The 16,992-nt window shown below is 35.6% G+C and overlaps 1 protein-coding gene across 1 annotated transcript in view; it reads right to left on the bottom strand.

The window, feature by feature from the left end:
• Necab1 (N-terminal EF-hand calcium binding protein 1) overlaps positions 1–16,992 on the bottom strand; it is a 145,196-nt gene that overhangs the window by 72,388 nt on the left and 55,816 nt on the right. Inside the window, exon 4 of the mRNA XM_069991034.1 lies at positions 5,012–5,037. Coding sequence (XP_069847135.1) covers positions 5,012–5,037 — 26 coding nt within the window. The remainder of the gene's footprint in view (positions 1–5,011; positions 5,038–16,992) is intronic.

Below are 16,992 nucleotides of genomic sequence, written 5' to 3'. Positions count from 1 at the left end.
AAAGAAAAGAATTAAGCAAGAGTTAAAACCTCCATTATTAGAATAAAGAGAGCAATTGGGAATGTAGAACACAGGTTATTTTGAGGGGCTGCTGTTCTATGTCACTCTGTGTTTTACTGCTTATAACCTAAGTGCATGCGCCGGGAAGACACAGCACTGCCAGCCTAGAAGAGGACATAGAGTTTTGGGATTTCCCAGCACATAGTCACTAACATTAGATTTTCAGTACTGTCCAGGTTGCCACAGGAGAGCTATTGCCACCAAGCAGTTTGGCCAGGAAAGCCCAGAGCATAGCTAATAGGGAAAGCTAATAGGTTTGTTTCTGAGAGTTTCCTATACCCTTGTTTTTAAAAATATATATTTTTTTTGGGTCTGGTCATGGGGCCTGAACTCTGGTCCTGGGCGCTGTCCCTCAGCTCTTCAGCTCAAGGCTAGCACTCTACCACTTGAGCCACAGCGCCACTTCCGGCTTTTTTTTCTGCTTATGTGGTGCTGAGGAATACGAACCCAGGACCTCAAGCATGCAAGGTGAGCATTCTACCACTGAGCCACCTTCCCAGCCCTGTTTTTAAAAATCTTAACAGACTTTATATTTGAAAATAGCTTAATATTTATTAGGAAACAACCAAATAGATGATAATTACACAGTTACGTGTATCACCTTGGTCACAAAACTAACAGAAATGTTTTCAGAATAAACAAACTAGTTACATTTACTTTCATTGCAATTATTCTTTTTTATTGTGAAAATACTGTACAGAGGAGTTACAATTACATGGGCAAGATAATGAGTACATTTCTTATCAAGCATTGTAGCCTCCTCCTTTGTTTCCCCTTCCCATCCCGCAATTATTCTTTTTCCATTTATAAATACCTCAAAACACCTAGCTACCATATTCAAAATTTGTGAAGGTTTATATAAATGAACAGAAAAACAGTCATTAATTGGGTAGGATTAGAAAAGTAATAATGGTGCTCTTGATTCATTTTAAATCAGAATACAAGCCCAAAGACTCAATGCTCAAACTGTGTTTGAACTCTTAAATAACATTTCATTTCTCACTGACTGATAATAGTATGCTACAGCCAAATACTTCATTTAGGAGATTTCACAATTATTTTTCAAGTGTGAATAACCTTGGCATTCCTATAACATGCTGGTATGTATGCAGCTAGAAAACCCTCTACTTGAGAAACACGTTGAAGAACTTAACAAAAGGAACTACTGGTACAAGTGCACAAAGATAATATATACATGAATATTTATATTATTAGTTCCAGTGGAGAGTTTGAAACAAATTGAACATATATCAAAAGGGGCATGGTTGAAAAAAGTTTAAGTAGGGTATTCTGCAGTTTAAAAAAATGAATGGTATATGGTTGCATTCATCATCTAGAATCATCCTAGTGCTGGCAAACAATGCTATGCACACATTTATGTGAATGCCAATAGATGTATTAAAATGTTTGGAGAGATACTTTGGGCAACTGTCAATGGAGATTAGAATCAGGAGGTTCGGCAAAGAAGAGATTGAGGTTTTAATTTATATAGCCACATAATTCTGTGTTGTTAAACATTTTTGAGTAGTAGTTAAATACTACTTTCATAATTCAAATAAGAAGGATAGTTTAACAATTATTAAGCCAAGCACTGCACTGGTGACTCATGCCAGTGATAATTTCTGATCAGAAGCCTGAGAACTGAGGATAGAGGTTTGAAGGCAGCCTGGACAGAAAAGTCCATGAAAGCCTATTTCTATTTAGCCATGCCTACTGGAGGCTTGGCTCAAATGGTAGAGTATCAGCCAGCCATAAGTGGAAATAGGAAGCAAGAGTATGAGGCTCTGAGTTCCACCTCAGTACTGGGACACACACACACACACACACACACACACACACACACACACACACACACACACACACACACACGTATTCATGCATGCATGCTTACATACACATGCATACATACACACAAGTTAACACTTTAATAATAGATTTTGAATTCTAGGTCCATAATTGAGTAAGCCGACAAATTAAGAAAAAGCAGAATAAAAAGTTTTAGACATCTGGAATTCGTAACTAGCTTTCTGGAGAAAGCACAGGAAATCTCTTCTCTGTGCTAATCAAGCTGTACGTTCCTCACTCACAAGGGGGAAATCTACATATTCCTTTGCGAACACTGAAGCATTTGGCTCTGATTAGAATCCAACTTAAATATTTATTTTATATTCATAAAATAATAAGAAGTGAAACCACACTCTGTAAATTAAATGCATATTTTTGAACAGAGAGGATGAGGATTACAACATAATTGGGAATACAATTCCCAGATTTATAAAATATACAGTGATTTGATTGAATTCAAGCCCCCATTTCCTACTTCCCTAGCTAAAACTATGGGTGAAAAAAAATCAGTAAAGCTCTTTCAATAAATACAGGGTAGATTCCTAATCAAGTTCTTTTATTATAGGAGAAAGGATCAAGACTGTGGAAGATTAAGATACATTATCATACTTTAAAATTTGAAGTAGTTTTAAGGGCAGACAGAAATTAAAACAATATTCCTTAATGGTAACAGATAGGCAACATAGAAAATAAGAGAGTACCTACATTTTTCTAAATTTTAAAAGTCTTTCATGACATTAGTTTTTCCTCAGCTGTGCCTAGCCAGACAAAATGTAGTGAAACCTTGAAGAATTATCCGAATGACTTGAGGAAATGATTACTTTGGCCTAACTTTGGCAAATATCTATCTTTCAAGAATTTACCGTGTTGCCTTAATCCTTCACTAGAAGAGGTAGGCTACACATGAATGTGATTGAACTACATTTGACCTTTATGGGGACTGCCATTCATCATCAGGTCTGATGTCGTGGTCCATATGGATTTTTTTGTCTATATAGCATGGCAATTGCTGTGTATGGATGGCTATGTGTGACAGTATGTCAGGATTTCCCCTGCTAATATCTCATAACCAGCAAAACCTTAATCTGCTTTTACCCAAGTGCCTTGATTCTACATAATCACAAAATAACCCATTTTTTCCTGATCTGGGATGGACACCAGGTGGAGACAGGAAGTATGGAGATTTTTACGACCATTGGAAATTTCTTTCAAAAACAAATGTACTGATGGCTCATGCCTGTAATCCTAGGTACTGGGGAGGCTGAGATCTGAGGATTGCGGTTCAAAGCCAGTCTGGGCAGGAAAGTCCGTGAGACTCTTATCTCCAATAAACCACCAGAAAACTGGAAGTGCGCTGTAGCTCAAGCGGTAGAGCGCTAGCCTTGAGCTGAAGAGCTGAGGGACAGCGCTCAGGCCCAGAGTTCAAACCCCACCCATGACCAGCCAAAAAAAAAAAAAAGAAAAAGAAAAGAAATGTACTCTTTTTCATATATATATATATATATATATATATATATATATATTTGTTGTAAAAATACTGTGTTGAGGGGTTACAGTTACATGAGTAGGATAATGAGCAATGTTTTTCCCCTACTGTCCTTTCCCTCCCCACCTCTCCAACTCCTCCCTCTCCCCTGAAATTGTAAAGTTTATTTTCAACATAATGTCTAATACAGACCCTTTTGTAAGAAATGTACTCTTTATCTAACTTATGTAACCATAACTCTGTATATCACCTTTACAATAACAATAAATAAATTAAAAAATAAAAAGGCTAATTCAGACTTTGGTATAGTAAATGACTGCATTTTTGCAAATTGGTACATAGTAATTGCTCATGGTTAATAGTTATGATACTTTTATTGTTTGATTATTGCCTTATGATCCTGTGTCCTGACACTTTTTCTTGGCATGGCTGCTCTTTTATACTTTGTTGAAATAAAAATGACTTCTGTTAATTATTATAGAATATCCTCTTTATGTTATTATAAACTCTAATGTAAAAATTATAAGGTATTCAGAAAATACTCATGATTTTTGCTAAGCATTCTAGAGAAATTTACCTCTAACCAGAAAAATGTTGCAAGCCACTTAGACAATAATATCAAGCTTGAATAAAGGTTATTATCACATGCATTTATCTTAAAATAAAAAACTTAAAACCTTCCAATATTCAGAAAAATATGGCTGCTTCAAATTGAATAACATTATAATGCTCCATAAATTTTCATAACAAAGAATGCATTTCAGTGTATTTACTTTTCTGCATTTCTAATCTTTGACTTTTGCTCCCAACCACAAAGATGAAAAAAAGTAATTGGAGAGGCCATTAAACCAGGCATTTGTAAAGATTTATCTCTCTCTGTTTGAATCACTTGTTTTCTAAGTGACATTTAAAACTCTAGAATGGGTTTAGGCAGGTATGGGACAAAGATATTTTTACATTTCAAGGGTACAGCTTTGCGAAACAGTAACAAAAAGCTCTGTACAGTGTATTGTGAAGAGAATAATGAAGTTGCATTAAACACCAGTTTAAAAATATATTCAAACTAGGGGAGAATTAGCTCTTGTGAAATTAATGCACCAATTACCATACAGTTATTTTCCTTCCATGAGCAAAGTGTTTTGGCAGTGAAATTTTATTCATGAATAAAATTCATGAATAAAGGTTAATCCCATAGATAGATAGATAGATAGATAGATAGATAGATAGATAGATAGACAGATAGATAGATAGAGATAACTATATATCGGTATCTACATATCTATATCTATCTCTATGTATATATCTGGGATCCTTGATTTATTCTATTAATTCCAAAGTGTGTAGAAACATGTCAGACAAAGTTATTTTCTTTCTAAAATAAGTAGTGGGTTTGACTGGTCCTTTTCCCTTTTTTATTATTTATTTTTTAATTATCATAAATTAGTGGTACAAAGGGGTTTCAATTCAGCATCACGGTTTATGAGTACAATACATCTTGATCAATGTGACCCCTGTCATCATTCTCCTCTATCTCTCCTAACCCCATACATCTTCTCAATATACCTAGTTCATTTTCACATATATACATTTAATATTATGTGTGCATTTGGAGAAACTTACCACATAGTTCCTCTGTGTCAAGATTGCTGAAAAGATGAAAAAAGAGGCATTATTACTTTAGAAATATTTTTCACAAGACTTTATTTCTTTTATAAATTCTACATTGTTTAAACATAGGTTATTAGCAATGACTATATTCTATCTGAGGAAATAATTTCTAGAATTTGTACTTTTTCCCACAACATGTCAAGGAAAAAGTGCATAATGGTGAAGAATGTACACTTTGGGGCTTTGTAATGTACATTACAAACATTGGAGATTTTTATCCACTTTATCACACTTAGTAATTTTAAAATCAAGATTTTGTCCTATGACATGGAATATATACTCTTGGATAAGTGATACATCAGAATCTTCTTGCAAAGTTGCATTTACTACCAAATAGAATATGCAAGTCTTTCCCAGTATTGTTAATGTGAATTCTACTTATTCATTTATTCCAAGGACATTTATTGTTAGGTGGTAAGCCTTGTTGTAAGTGCCATTGATATATGAAAATGTAGTAAATACAAAAATGAATTGATCAGATTTGTAGTCTTTGGGAGCTCAATTTAGAGACAGACTCATCTGGTAAATAAGTGAAGTAAACATGGACATGGAAGGACCTGGAAAATCAGAAAAAGACCTCAAGAAATATATTATAGAGGATGAGATATTTGAGTGAAATCTCAAGGATTACATATGAGTAGAAAAGATGACAAAGGAAAAATACTGTAGTTAGAAGAAATGCTATGATAATGAATGAAATGGACAGAATATTTCATTCAGTTTCAGAAAACTGAGTACTTCCTATGTCTCAAATACAGATCATTAATGAGGAAATGGTACTAAAACCTGAAAGACATTATTTAAAAAAAACAAAAAACAAGAAGTAGCTGGGTGCTGGTGGCTCACGCCTGTAATCCCAGCTACTCAGGAGGCTGAGATCTGAGTATCTCAGTTCAAAGCCAGCCCGGGCAGGAAAGTCCGTGAGACTCTTATCTCCAATAAACCACTCAGAAAACCCAAAGTGGTGCTGTGGCTCAAGTGGTAGAGTGCTTGCCTTGAGCTGAAGAGTGGAAGAACAGTGCCCAGACCCAGAGTTCAAACCCCATGACCAAATAAAATAAAATAAAATAAAACAAAAAAACCCCCCAAAACCCAAAAAACAAAAAGACAAAACCCAAGGAGTTTCTCCCTTACCTTTTACAAATACAGAACCACAAAAGAATTTTACTAAGATAAGGAACATGACTAGGTTTACAAATAGTTACAAATACATATATAAGTCACTGACAGATGGAGATGCATTGAGGTTGGGCAAAGGCTGGGTGAAAATGAGGCCAGGAACCCACTTTGCAAGATTTTACGACAGCCTAGACAGTTCTGAGCAGGGTGTACAACCCTCAGAGACTGTATAAAAGCTGTTGGGTGACAAGAGGTATTTGAAGATATTTTTCAACCCTTTGAATTGCTTTTTGTGTAACTTTATAATACAAAATTATTCACACTGATTTATTTGCATTATTTATGAACAAATAAAACTATATATCGGTATTTGAATTGCCAATTTCATAGCTTTTCCTAGTAGAGTTTTTTGATGACAGGGACTGGGGAAGAAAACAATAGATATATGTGGAAGATTCTGAGGTAAAACTAACTGTAAAATGTCAGGATTGCTTCAATTTTACTAGTAATAGCACTGCAACTGTTAAAATAGATGTTTTTTAAAAAAAATCTTAGTTTTTTTTCCTACATCTTAGAGTTTTGTAGAACTTCAGACTTGGACAGTACATTAAGAGTCACTTTGTTTATGCATTTATTTTCCCCAGGATGGTTCACATTTTCATAATGTTCCATTTTGAATTCCTAAGGGAATTAACAGCACCAATCCACTATTAAAAATTAAATTAGCTGGAATAGAGCATAAATCATAGCAGTTCAGAATGATTTGCTAGACAGTAACTCTGCTTGTTCCTTAATAAAAGATTATGTTTGCCAATGCTATAGTGTTTGTGGCCTGAAGCATGCCTTTATTTAGCATTTTCTGTGTATGCTATGTTGCTAGTAGTTGGAAAGAAGCCATGGTTCTTTTTTATAGTAGGTTCATATGAATGAATTCTAGTAAAACTGATTTTATACTGAGATGTATTTCCAATACTATCCAATGCCATCTTATTAAGGACAGACAGGGGAATGGGAGAAGGGAAGGAAAGATGGATATGGAAAGTGAGGAGGAGAGGGGAAGAAAAGAGAGAGGAGGGATGTGACTACCATGTTGTACCATCCCTCTAGAAGTGATTTCTGTGTTCATGCTAGGCCCTAATCCTTAATTAGCTGCAAGCTCAGGTCTCTATGAATACAGCAATTGATCACTGTCTGTGAGAATATCTGAATAATATTTGCTGGGAAGGTGGTTCAGTGGTAGAGTGCTTGCTTTGCATGCATGAGGCCCTGGGTTTGATTCCTCAACACCACAGAAACAGAAAAAGCCAGAAATGGCTTTTTCAAGTGGTAGAGTGCTAGCCTTGAGTCGAAGAGCTGAGGGACAGTGCCTAGGCCCAGAGTTCAGGCCCCCAACGACCGATAAAAACAAAAAATCCCTTTGACTACTGTCTATGTCCTCAAATTCCCCTAGATTAAATTCTCTTGGCTCAATTTAGCTTAATTGGCATCTCTGGTTTCTGCCTAAAGCAGGAGCACCTCCAATCCTGAGCTCAACTTTTTCTGCAATCTATTCTTATCTCTCTACTTCTATTCAAATTCTTCTATGTCCAATTACAAATATGGTTCGTGGAGTTCAATGATGCTCAAAAGTATTTGCAAAGTCAGGTATTTGGTTCATTTTCTACTTCTGTTGACTTTCATTAAGGCTGTCTTGTTTGGTGCATCATAACTAGCTCAGCACATTTGCCGAGGGATACTCTGCTCAAGTGGTCCTTAATGAGATCACAACATTACTTTTATAAAGTAAAAGCAATAATGATTGAGCATATTTGACCTAGAGGAATCTGGGGAAATAAACATGGGCATTGTATCTCAAGAGATAAGGATACCACACAGGTTATCAAAGAAGGCTTAGACCAGGTGACGAGTAGAAAAAAAAAAACAACAGAACCAGCACAAAAGTGGAGCTTGGTTCTTGTGATCAAGGCCAATGTTCAGTTGTCAGATACAAGATGATGCATAGGCCAGGCTGTCAAAATATTGTGACTTGAGATTGGATCCTGGAATATGAGTAAACCCTGGCAACAGCTCTTTGCCTCCTTTCTGCAAAGCCCATCATTATTTCTGAAATTCATGATGTGCCATTCACAGACTAAATGGAACAAGTTTATAGAGATGTTGTCTACATGGACTTATACCAAGTACCATGTGTCATCCTATTGGCTTGAAGTATTGACTATGGACATTCCATACTCTATATGTCCATATGGACAGTGATCTTCACACACTTTTAGGTTGAGTACCTGGGGTACCTGCAGGAGAAAAATCCAATTTATGGACAGTCTCACAAGCAAGATGTCTAATACTGAAGCCAATTAAGGTCAGACTATTTTCCATACATAAACACAATGCCTAATTTATGAGAGACAAAATGGAATAGGAAGCACATTTTTTCTTAAGCTAAATGTATTCACTTATTCATTCAAGGACATATTCATAGACATTTTTATATGCATTATAGTGGATGGAACTGTGGCTTCTCAACAATTTGTTCAAATTTGGGATGGGAAGTTGGCTCAGTGGTAGAGTGCTTGCCTTGTATGCATGAGGCCCTGAGTTCAATTCCTCAGCACCAAATAAGCAGAAAAATGCCTCAAGTGGCACTATAGCTCAAGTGGTAGAGTGCTAGCCTTGACCTGAAGAGCTGAGGGACAGCGCCCAGGCCTAGAGTTCAGCCCCCATGACCGACAAAAACATTGTTCAAATTCTAGACTGGTTAGCTATGTATGGGTGTGATCTTCTTTGGAATAAGATCATTATAGGCATAATTGAGTTGTGCTTAATTAGTGTATGCCCTAATTCAGTGACTTACTCTATATACAAGAGAGGGATATTTGGATGAAAGACACAGATACACATAAGAAAGACATGTGAAGACAGAGGCAGAGAGCAGAATTATGCTCCCACAAGCTAAGAAGCAGAAAGATTCAGCAGTAGAAGCTGGAAAAAAGGTATAGGAAGATTCTTCTTTAAACACTTTAGAGGGAACATGCTCCTGATGACACCTTTATGATGAACTTTGTGCTTTCAGAACTGGCATGAATTTCTGTTGTATAAGCTAGCTAGTCTGTGGCACTTTTTGTTACAGCAGTGCTGGGACACTAGTATAGGCATAGTTCCTATGGATTGGCATATAGACAAAAGAACATCAGTTTTTGGGTTGTGTCACTTCGCTATCCTTTGAACACTCCATGAAATAAAGAAGTTTGAATGTTGGAAAGTCATTGCTCTTCATTTAAATCAATTCAATTTTGGGAATTCAAAAATAAACACTTGATATCCTACAGCATCAATTATGGGGAAAGAAATAAAAAAGAATGCAATTCATTGTTAAATAGCAGATGACAAGTATGGAATAATCAGCATGCACAGGTATAGTTTTAAAAAATTTGCATGCCATGCTTCACTTCCTACAAAGGCTGATTTTCTTCATTGTGGGCTGTAGGCAATTTTAAGTTATTTGTTTGATGCCACCCATTTATTGAGTAGTGGTGCTTAGATCCAAACTTAGGTACATTTGACTTGAGAGAGCTTTTATCTGTTTATACAGGAACTTGGACTCCACAGCAGAAATGTGGAGTCCATAGCAGATGGGTAATTCAGTCAAAAAGTAAGTAAATAAAAGGAGCAGGAGCGGTCAACTGCATAAAGCAAAAGACATGAGCATGTTAGAATCTTCATTAGGACTCTTCGTGCAAATCATCATGTCTTCAGACTTAACGAGGTGAGCATAGTAAACCCTCCCATTGCCAGTCACTGATGTCCAAGAATTGAACCAGGCAGTCAGTCATATTTGGGACTGAATCCATCATTTAAGACATGAATGGAGAAAAAGAAACTGCAATAGAGCATACACACAAGATGGTCAGGAAACAATCAGGAAGTTGAGAAAGACACACTAACCCCTTGGGGAAAACTACTAAAGTTCATGTCTACTGACTTTGGTCATTTTGACACAACTCTTTCACTCTTTTACTGAGTTTTGAAGACTTGGAAATGATGCAGGAGCCTGATTATGACCAAGGAATGAGCATGCCAGCAAGAAACAGACACGACTAAGTATACAGAGGGAGATGTGTTCAAATGAACAAAGAAAGCCAGTCATAGTTACAGAATGGAACCAACTGGCTGAGAGTGAGAAAGCAATTGGAAGAAAGAGGCCATAGCAGACACTGTGGGACAAGAGGGACCTGAAAGACAAGTATAACGTAGAAGAAGGGGAGACATTTTTTTCCCTCAGAGCTTGACTTTTTTCTTTTAGGAGAAATCTAATTGGATGATATTTGAACCAGTTTTTCTACTTTAGATTTTTCTAAATCTGGCTGAGCAAAGGCACCACCTGGAGTATTTTCAAAAAATAAAACCAACAAATTTTTAGGCTAAACTCATAAGAGATTTTGCTTCAGAACTTCAAGGTAGGGGTCAGGAATCTCTTCTTTCACAACTCACAAAGGTGATTTTCGTTATCAGCTCCCATCTCTCCACATGATCTTGCCACACTATCTCTCAAAGCAAATACAGCATTTCCTAGCAATGAAACCATCTGAAAAGAGTACTAGCAGCACTGTACGTGGTGCCTTAAATTGATTATAATTATACATTCTCTGTTAATAGCACTAAACTCAGTAATTATACACACAATAATAGACTCTGTTACTCCTCTGTTGGGCTTAATTAGATTCAGCAGGGGACAAGATCTGCTTACTCAAAAGGTCAATCTCAAAGTGACAATTGAACATTTGTCCCTGCTCTCTCTAAGCCACGTTTGAGGCCTAATGGATAAGCCAGGCTTTTGTGAGAATTCTCCCCTGGACTCATGTTGAAGTCCTCTGTATTTTTCCCTCAAAGCTTATTATCTTCATCACTTGTTACCAACTGGTGATACAACTCTTACTCCTTTGATCCTTAGTTCTATCTTCTTTCTCAAACTCAAGTCTAGTTTGTGAATTCCACTTTTGGGTTTCTTCACTTGAATATCCTCCCAGTATTTACACCAGTGCTTTCAAATACTTGTGAACATAAAGGTTGTATAGAGAACACGCTAAAACTCAGACAGTATGTCCAGATTCTCCACCAGGGTCTCCTCAGTAGGATTTTTCTGGAACATATCATGTTGCTGATAATCACAGGAGTGATTTGACTGACATAATGGACACTTCAACAGGTGCAGCTGAGCTCAGCTTCTTTTTTAAAATTTTAATTTTAGTGTCAAGGTGAGGTACAGAGGGGTTAGAGTTACATAAGTAAGATAGTACATTTTTTCCAGAACTTGTTATTCCCCTCCCTCATTTTTATCCCACTTTCCTTCCCATACAAAGCCCCCCACACCCGAGTTGTACAGTTCATTTCCAACATATTGTCTTGTGAGTGTCACTGTTGCATTTGTTCACCCTTTGTCCTTTGTCTCACTATTTTGTTGTTCCCCTTCCCTAATTCAGATAAACATATACACACTGTCAGGGTGCCAAAATCAAATACAATGGCAACAAGGAATAAACCATAGGAAAAAAAGCACAAAAGAAACAAGAAATCATGTAGTACATTAAAAACAACAACAACAAAGTAAAACCTCTTGTGTCCATGTCTTGGAGTTCATTTCGCTTAGCATCATCTTATATGGTCATATGTTCATAGCTATGAGCTATTCTTCTCATCTGCTAGGAATATCCCAGACATATACTAATTGTTACAAGTGAGGAAAACCAGGGATCTATGTTTCTTTAGATATGATTTTTTCCCCAAGTCTTGCCATTTCCTTACAAATAGGGCGATGTTATTCTTCCTGATGGAAGCACAGAATTCCATTGTACACACACACACACACACACACACAAACACACATGCACGCATGCACACACACATCACATCACATTTTCTTGATCTATTGACTTCTCTCTTTTTTTTCCTGACCCAAGTTTGGTGGGAAGCTGTTGGCCCCAGCATCATGAAGCACAAGCACCATCTGTCAGGCTGTACTATTCCTGCTCACTTGCACTAACTCTTTCATGGCATGTGAGAAATTCTTCCCCACCTTCTTCAAATATTCACAAAAAGGCATCCTGTTGAAGATTCAAACAACAATGTTAAGCCCAGTTTTCTCCTGGGCTCTGATTTTGAACAGATTCCAGGAATAATTTTACAAATGTCTTCTTTAATCTTACTCCAGGCATAAACATTATATAGAGAGCCTGCCACTTAAAGATATTCTTAGCTGTGATCCTAGCTACTCAGGAGGCTGAGATATAGAGTTTGTGGTTCAAAGCCATCTCAGGAAGAAAAGTCTGAGATTCTTATCTTCACTTAACAACCAAAAAGCCAGAAGTAGAGCTGTGGATCAAGTAGTAGAGTGCCAACCTTGGGCAAAAATCTAAGGGACAGCACTCAGGCCTTGAGTTTAAGCTCCAGTATCAGCATGTATGTGTGGGCACACACACACACACACACACACACACACACACACACACACTATCCAGTATCAGCATGTATGTGTGGGCGCACACACACACACACACACACACACACACACACACACACACACACACACTAATGGCATACTTTAGTAATGTTAATTCAGAAAATAAAAACAATCAGAATTTGTAGTGTTGTAAAATAAGGTTGTACTGGAAAAGGGGATAGAAGAAAAATCATAAAAAATTTACCAGACACTGTTTTTGTTAAAATGTGCTGTATAACTGCGGAAGCATAAAGAATTGACAAGCTGTTTCTGTGACTTAACATTGTACTCTCTTCCCTGGGGAGTTTTGAGCTCAAATTGTTTTTTTGACAACGGTTGCCATTCCAGAACTGAAGAAGCTGCCCCATGGCTAATGTCCTCAAAAGACAGATACTATATGACTCTCCAGCTACCCTCCACTTCTCTTTCTCTTTGATCTCATTGCTTCTTCCCTGCTGCTCAAGACCTCTCATGTTCAATCTGAATCACAGCTTCTAATCCCACTGGGAAGTCTTTTCCCCTTTCCTTTTTCTTTAGTGACTTTTCTTCCTATCTCTTTTGTTTCTTGTCATTTCCCATACCTCTTGGTTTTAATGTGAGAAGACTGGTTATGCAGCAGACGACTCTTACTTATTCTGCTCATCCTTCTTCCACTCCTCCTCTTCTTTTTCTTTTTATTATTGTTTTTTATTGTGAAAATATCATACAGAGGGGTTACAGTTACATGAGCAAGGTAATGAGTAAATTTCTTATCAAGCATTGTTGCCTCCTCCTTTGTTTCCCCTTACCTTCTCTGCCCTCCCATCCTTCCATTTCCCCTCCAGCCCCCTGCCCTTGTGCACCTCCCCTCCCCCACCAAAGTTGTAAAGTTCATTTTTTGACATACCATCTCATTTGCAATGGGTCCACCTGTATCCCTATTTAAACAATTTGTTTTTGCCCTTCCCTCCACAAATTATACCAACATCAAATACAGTGAAAACAGGGGTTATACCATTGGGGAGGGACATACAAAGCAACAAAGAAATCATCTTATAAATATGTTAGAAACAACAGCAAGAAAGAAAACCCATTTGAGTCAATTTGTTAGGAAATGGAAAGACTTGGAAAAATTATATTAATTTAATTTAATTTTTTGTAAAGGTGATGTACAGAGGGGTTACAGTTACAGAACTAAGGATTAAAGACAGTGATGACAGGTGATAAACCAAAGGGGGCGATGAAAGAAAAAAATAAATAACTTCACACAATATGTTAAAAACAACACCACTACCTCTTGTTTCCATTATCACGCAGTTCATTTGGATTGGCATCATTTGATATAGTCATATATACATGGCTATTGAGCTATTGTGATCCTTTGCTTGGAATATCCTAGACATATATGCCATCTCCCTATGTTGGCGAGCTGGACCTCAATTATGGGTTTCTGGTGAGGCTATTGATCATATGAATCCTTTGCTAACTTTTTAATTGCTGTGACAGAATGCTTAATATAAAGTTTAAAAAGGAAAAATTTGTTTTGATTCACGTTTTCAGTTCTGGCCATCATGGCAGAGAAAGTACACATAAAAAGTAAATTTTTTTTAAAAAGCATGAAGCATGCTGGTAATCTTTTAAATTGTCATTTGTTTAATGAAACTAGTTTAATCAATAATGTGGTATCATGTAAAATTGTTTCACTACAAGTAGGTTCAATAAAAGGGGTAGGTCTAAGAATTGTCTCAGTAAATTCATGCATATGGTGTTGTAAATATACAGAATGCACTAGAAAAATTTGCTAATTTAGAAGACTTTGTATGACTAGAAATATCTATACCTTTTTCAAAGATGAAAATAACTCAAAGAAATAAAATGGTTTCTTTTGAGAGTGGGAAAATGGTGGGGTTAGAACATCTTTCTACCTCTCCTTTTATGTAATGAAAAATTTTTATGAATGAGTCTGGCATGCCTCATAAATACTTGAGTTTTCTAACAGCTAATATTTCAAAATTTCACTTGTATGAACTTGTTTCAAATGCCAGTTTTCTTTAGACATTTCAATCTTTATCACAAAGCAGAATGTATAAACAAGAAGTATAAATATTCCAGAAAATTGTATGAGAGAATTAGAGAGAAAGAGAGATAGAAAGCGGAGTAAAAAATGAGATCTCGCTTTTTTCTCGCCTTTTGTTAAAAAGTTTTTAAAAAATCAAAACTCATTCAAGTGATTGAGATGGATATAAGGGGAAAATGTTTCTTTGTTTTACATATTCTGAAGTTATTAGAAAAAAGCACATAGGCATCAAATTATGTTAAAGAAGCAAAATGTGAATTAGGAAAGAGGAGGAAGAAAGTCATTGTGTGGAGCCATGATAAAATTTTTTTTTCAGTTTTCTCATGTTCTAATAGCAAGTATTTAGGTACTCTAGATTCTATATCTGAACTGAAGGAGGGGGTGGAAACATTGTAGACTTTTCATATATCTACATTTCTGATATGCAAATGAAATTCTTTTTATTTCATTTATCAGTTAATACAGTTAAAATAAGGCTAAAGAGTGATTTTATATTTAAGATTCAGTTTAATGAAAAACCTATAGATTCAAATAAAAATAAATACAAATGTCTACATACATATGGTGATTGATATATTTCTTTATCTCTGGGACTCAAGGAATTTTGAACTTTAGGAGCTATTTGCCAGGAATTAAGAATAAAAATCAAGTGAGTTCATAATTTCTTTGGAAATAAGGATATTTGTACAGTAGAGACAAAATATCAAATCCCCAGATTTTCTGTGTCATAATCTAGTACCCTTTCCTCCCAGCTATCCAATTAAATATACTCTCTGTCTTTTATGGTATTTCTGTATCATGTGGTACATATTTATCATCTCTCTGAATGACAATAGATGCTTTGTGGGATTCATATATATTTATAAATACATTCATATGTATTCACATATTCATGTATGTATATATGCACAACATATAATATATATAAAAATTTATATATGTATGTACATATAATACGTATATAGTATATATACCTCAGTACTACACATATTATATGCATATATACATATATACATATGCACATACATACATGTATATGTGTCTGTATATATAATATCCATATACCCATATGTACATATGTATATGCTCATATGTACATATGGATATATGGATATTATATTATTATATAACATATAATATGTTATATATATTATTTATATAATATATGTTATATCTAATATGTATTATTATATATCATATAATATATACATATATACATGTACACATAGATACTTTTATATGTATCTATCTATAGTACTGAAATTTGAAATCTGTGTGATTAATCTACTTTTCTCTCCATGGTTTGCTGTCTGCTTCAGACTGCTGGTTTCCTCAACCTTTCTATCATTATAGAGAACTCTTCAAGCCTACACTTCCTTTCCAGACTTCATTAATTTTACAGGTTCTTCACGTAATGCACACAAGGGAAAATGCCACATTTAAGTTAATGAAATGAACACTAAGAGACATTACTTCAATAGGATGCATTTTTTCCTTCTTCTTTTAGGGCAATTCCATCAATCACACTGAATTATTTTTCCATTCAAGAAAATGTTGAATGAGTAATTGTCTTTCCTGTCTACCTTCTATGTATGTTTTTCATTCTCCCTCCAAGTTCTATTTTTCATATCTCCATTTTCATCTTCCTTTCTGCGTTCCTTGTGAGCAGTTAGAAGTTTAAGGATTTGAAGTTAATTGGTGACTACTCTGTTTGATAGATTATCTAATTATTCTTTCCTTCGATAATTTTGACAATTAAGTTAATTCTAGGTCTTAATCTCTTTTCTTCCTGATTTGGAGAGTTCAAGTAGAAAAGTAAATAATTCTATTACTTAAAAAACTATAAAAATAACTAAACTCAAGGATCAACCATATCTGTTGCTAATATTTTTATCATAATTAAATAATTGTAGAAAAATTTTAAATAAAAGACTACTTAAAAATCTTCTAAAGAAAAAAGAGAAAGAGTAGTAAAAAATGAATTCTCCCTTTTTTCCCTTTTGTTAAAAAAGTTTTTTTAAAATCAAAACCAAGAAATGTACACACTAACTTACTTATATAACTGTAACCCCTCTGTACATCACTTTGACAATAAAATAAGAAAAAAATCTTCTAGGGGCTGGGAATGTGGCTTCGTGGTAGAGTGCTTGCTTGACATGCATGAAGCCCTGGGTTCAATTCCACAGTACCACATAAAAAGAAAAGGCCAGAAGTGGCACTGTGGTTCAAGGGGTAGATTTCTAGCCTCAAGCAAAAGAAGCTCAG

Source organism: Dipodomys merriami, unplaced genomic scaffold (genome assembly GCF_024711535.1).
Source record: "Dipodomys merriami isolate MVZ:Mamm:240054 unplaced genomic scaffold, mDipMer1.0.p SCAF_4, whole genome shotgun sequence".
Taxonomy (NCBI): Eukaryota; Metazoa; Chordata; class Mammalia; order Rodentia; family Heteromyidae; genus Dipodomys; species Dipodomys merriami.
This window is presented reverse-complemented; position numbering and strand designations above follow the sequence as displayed.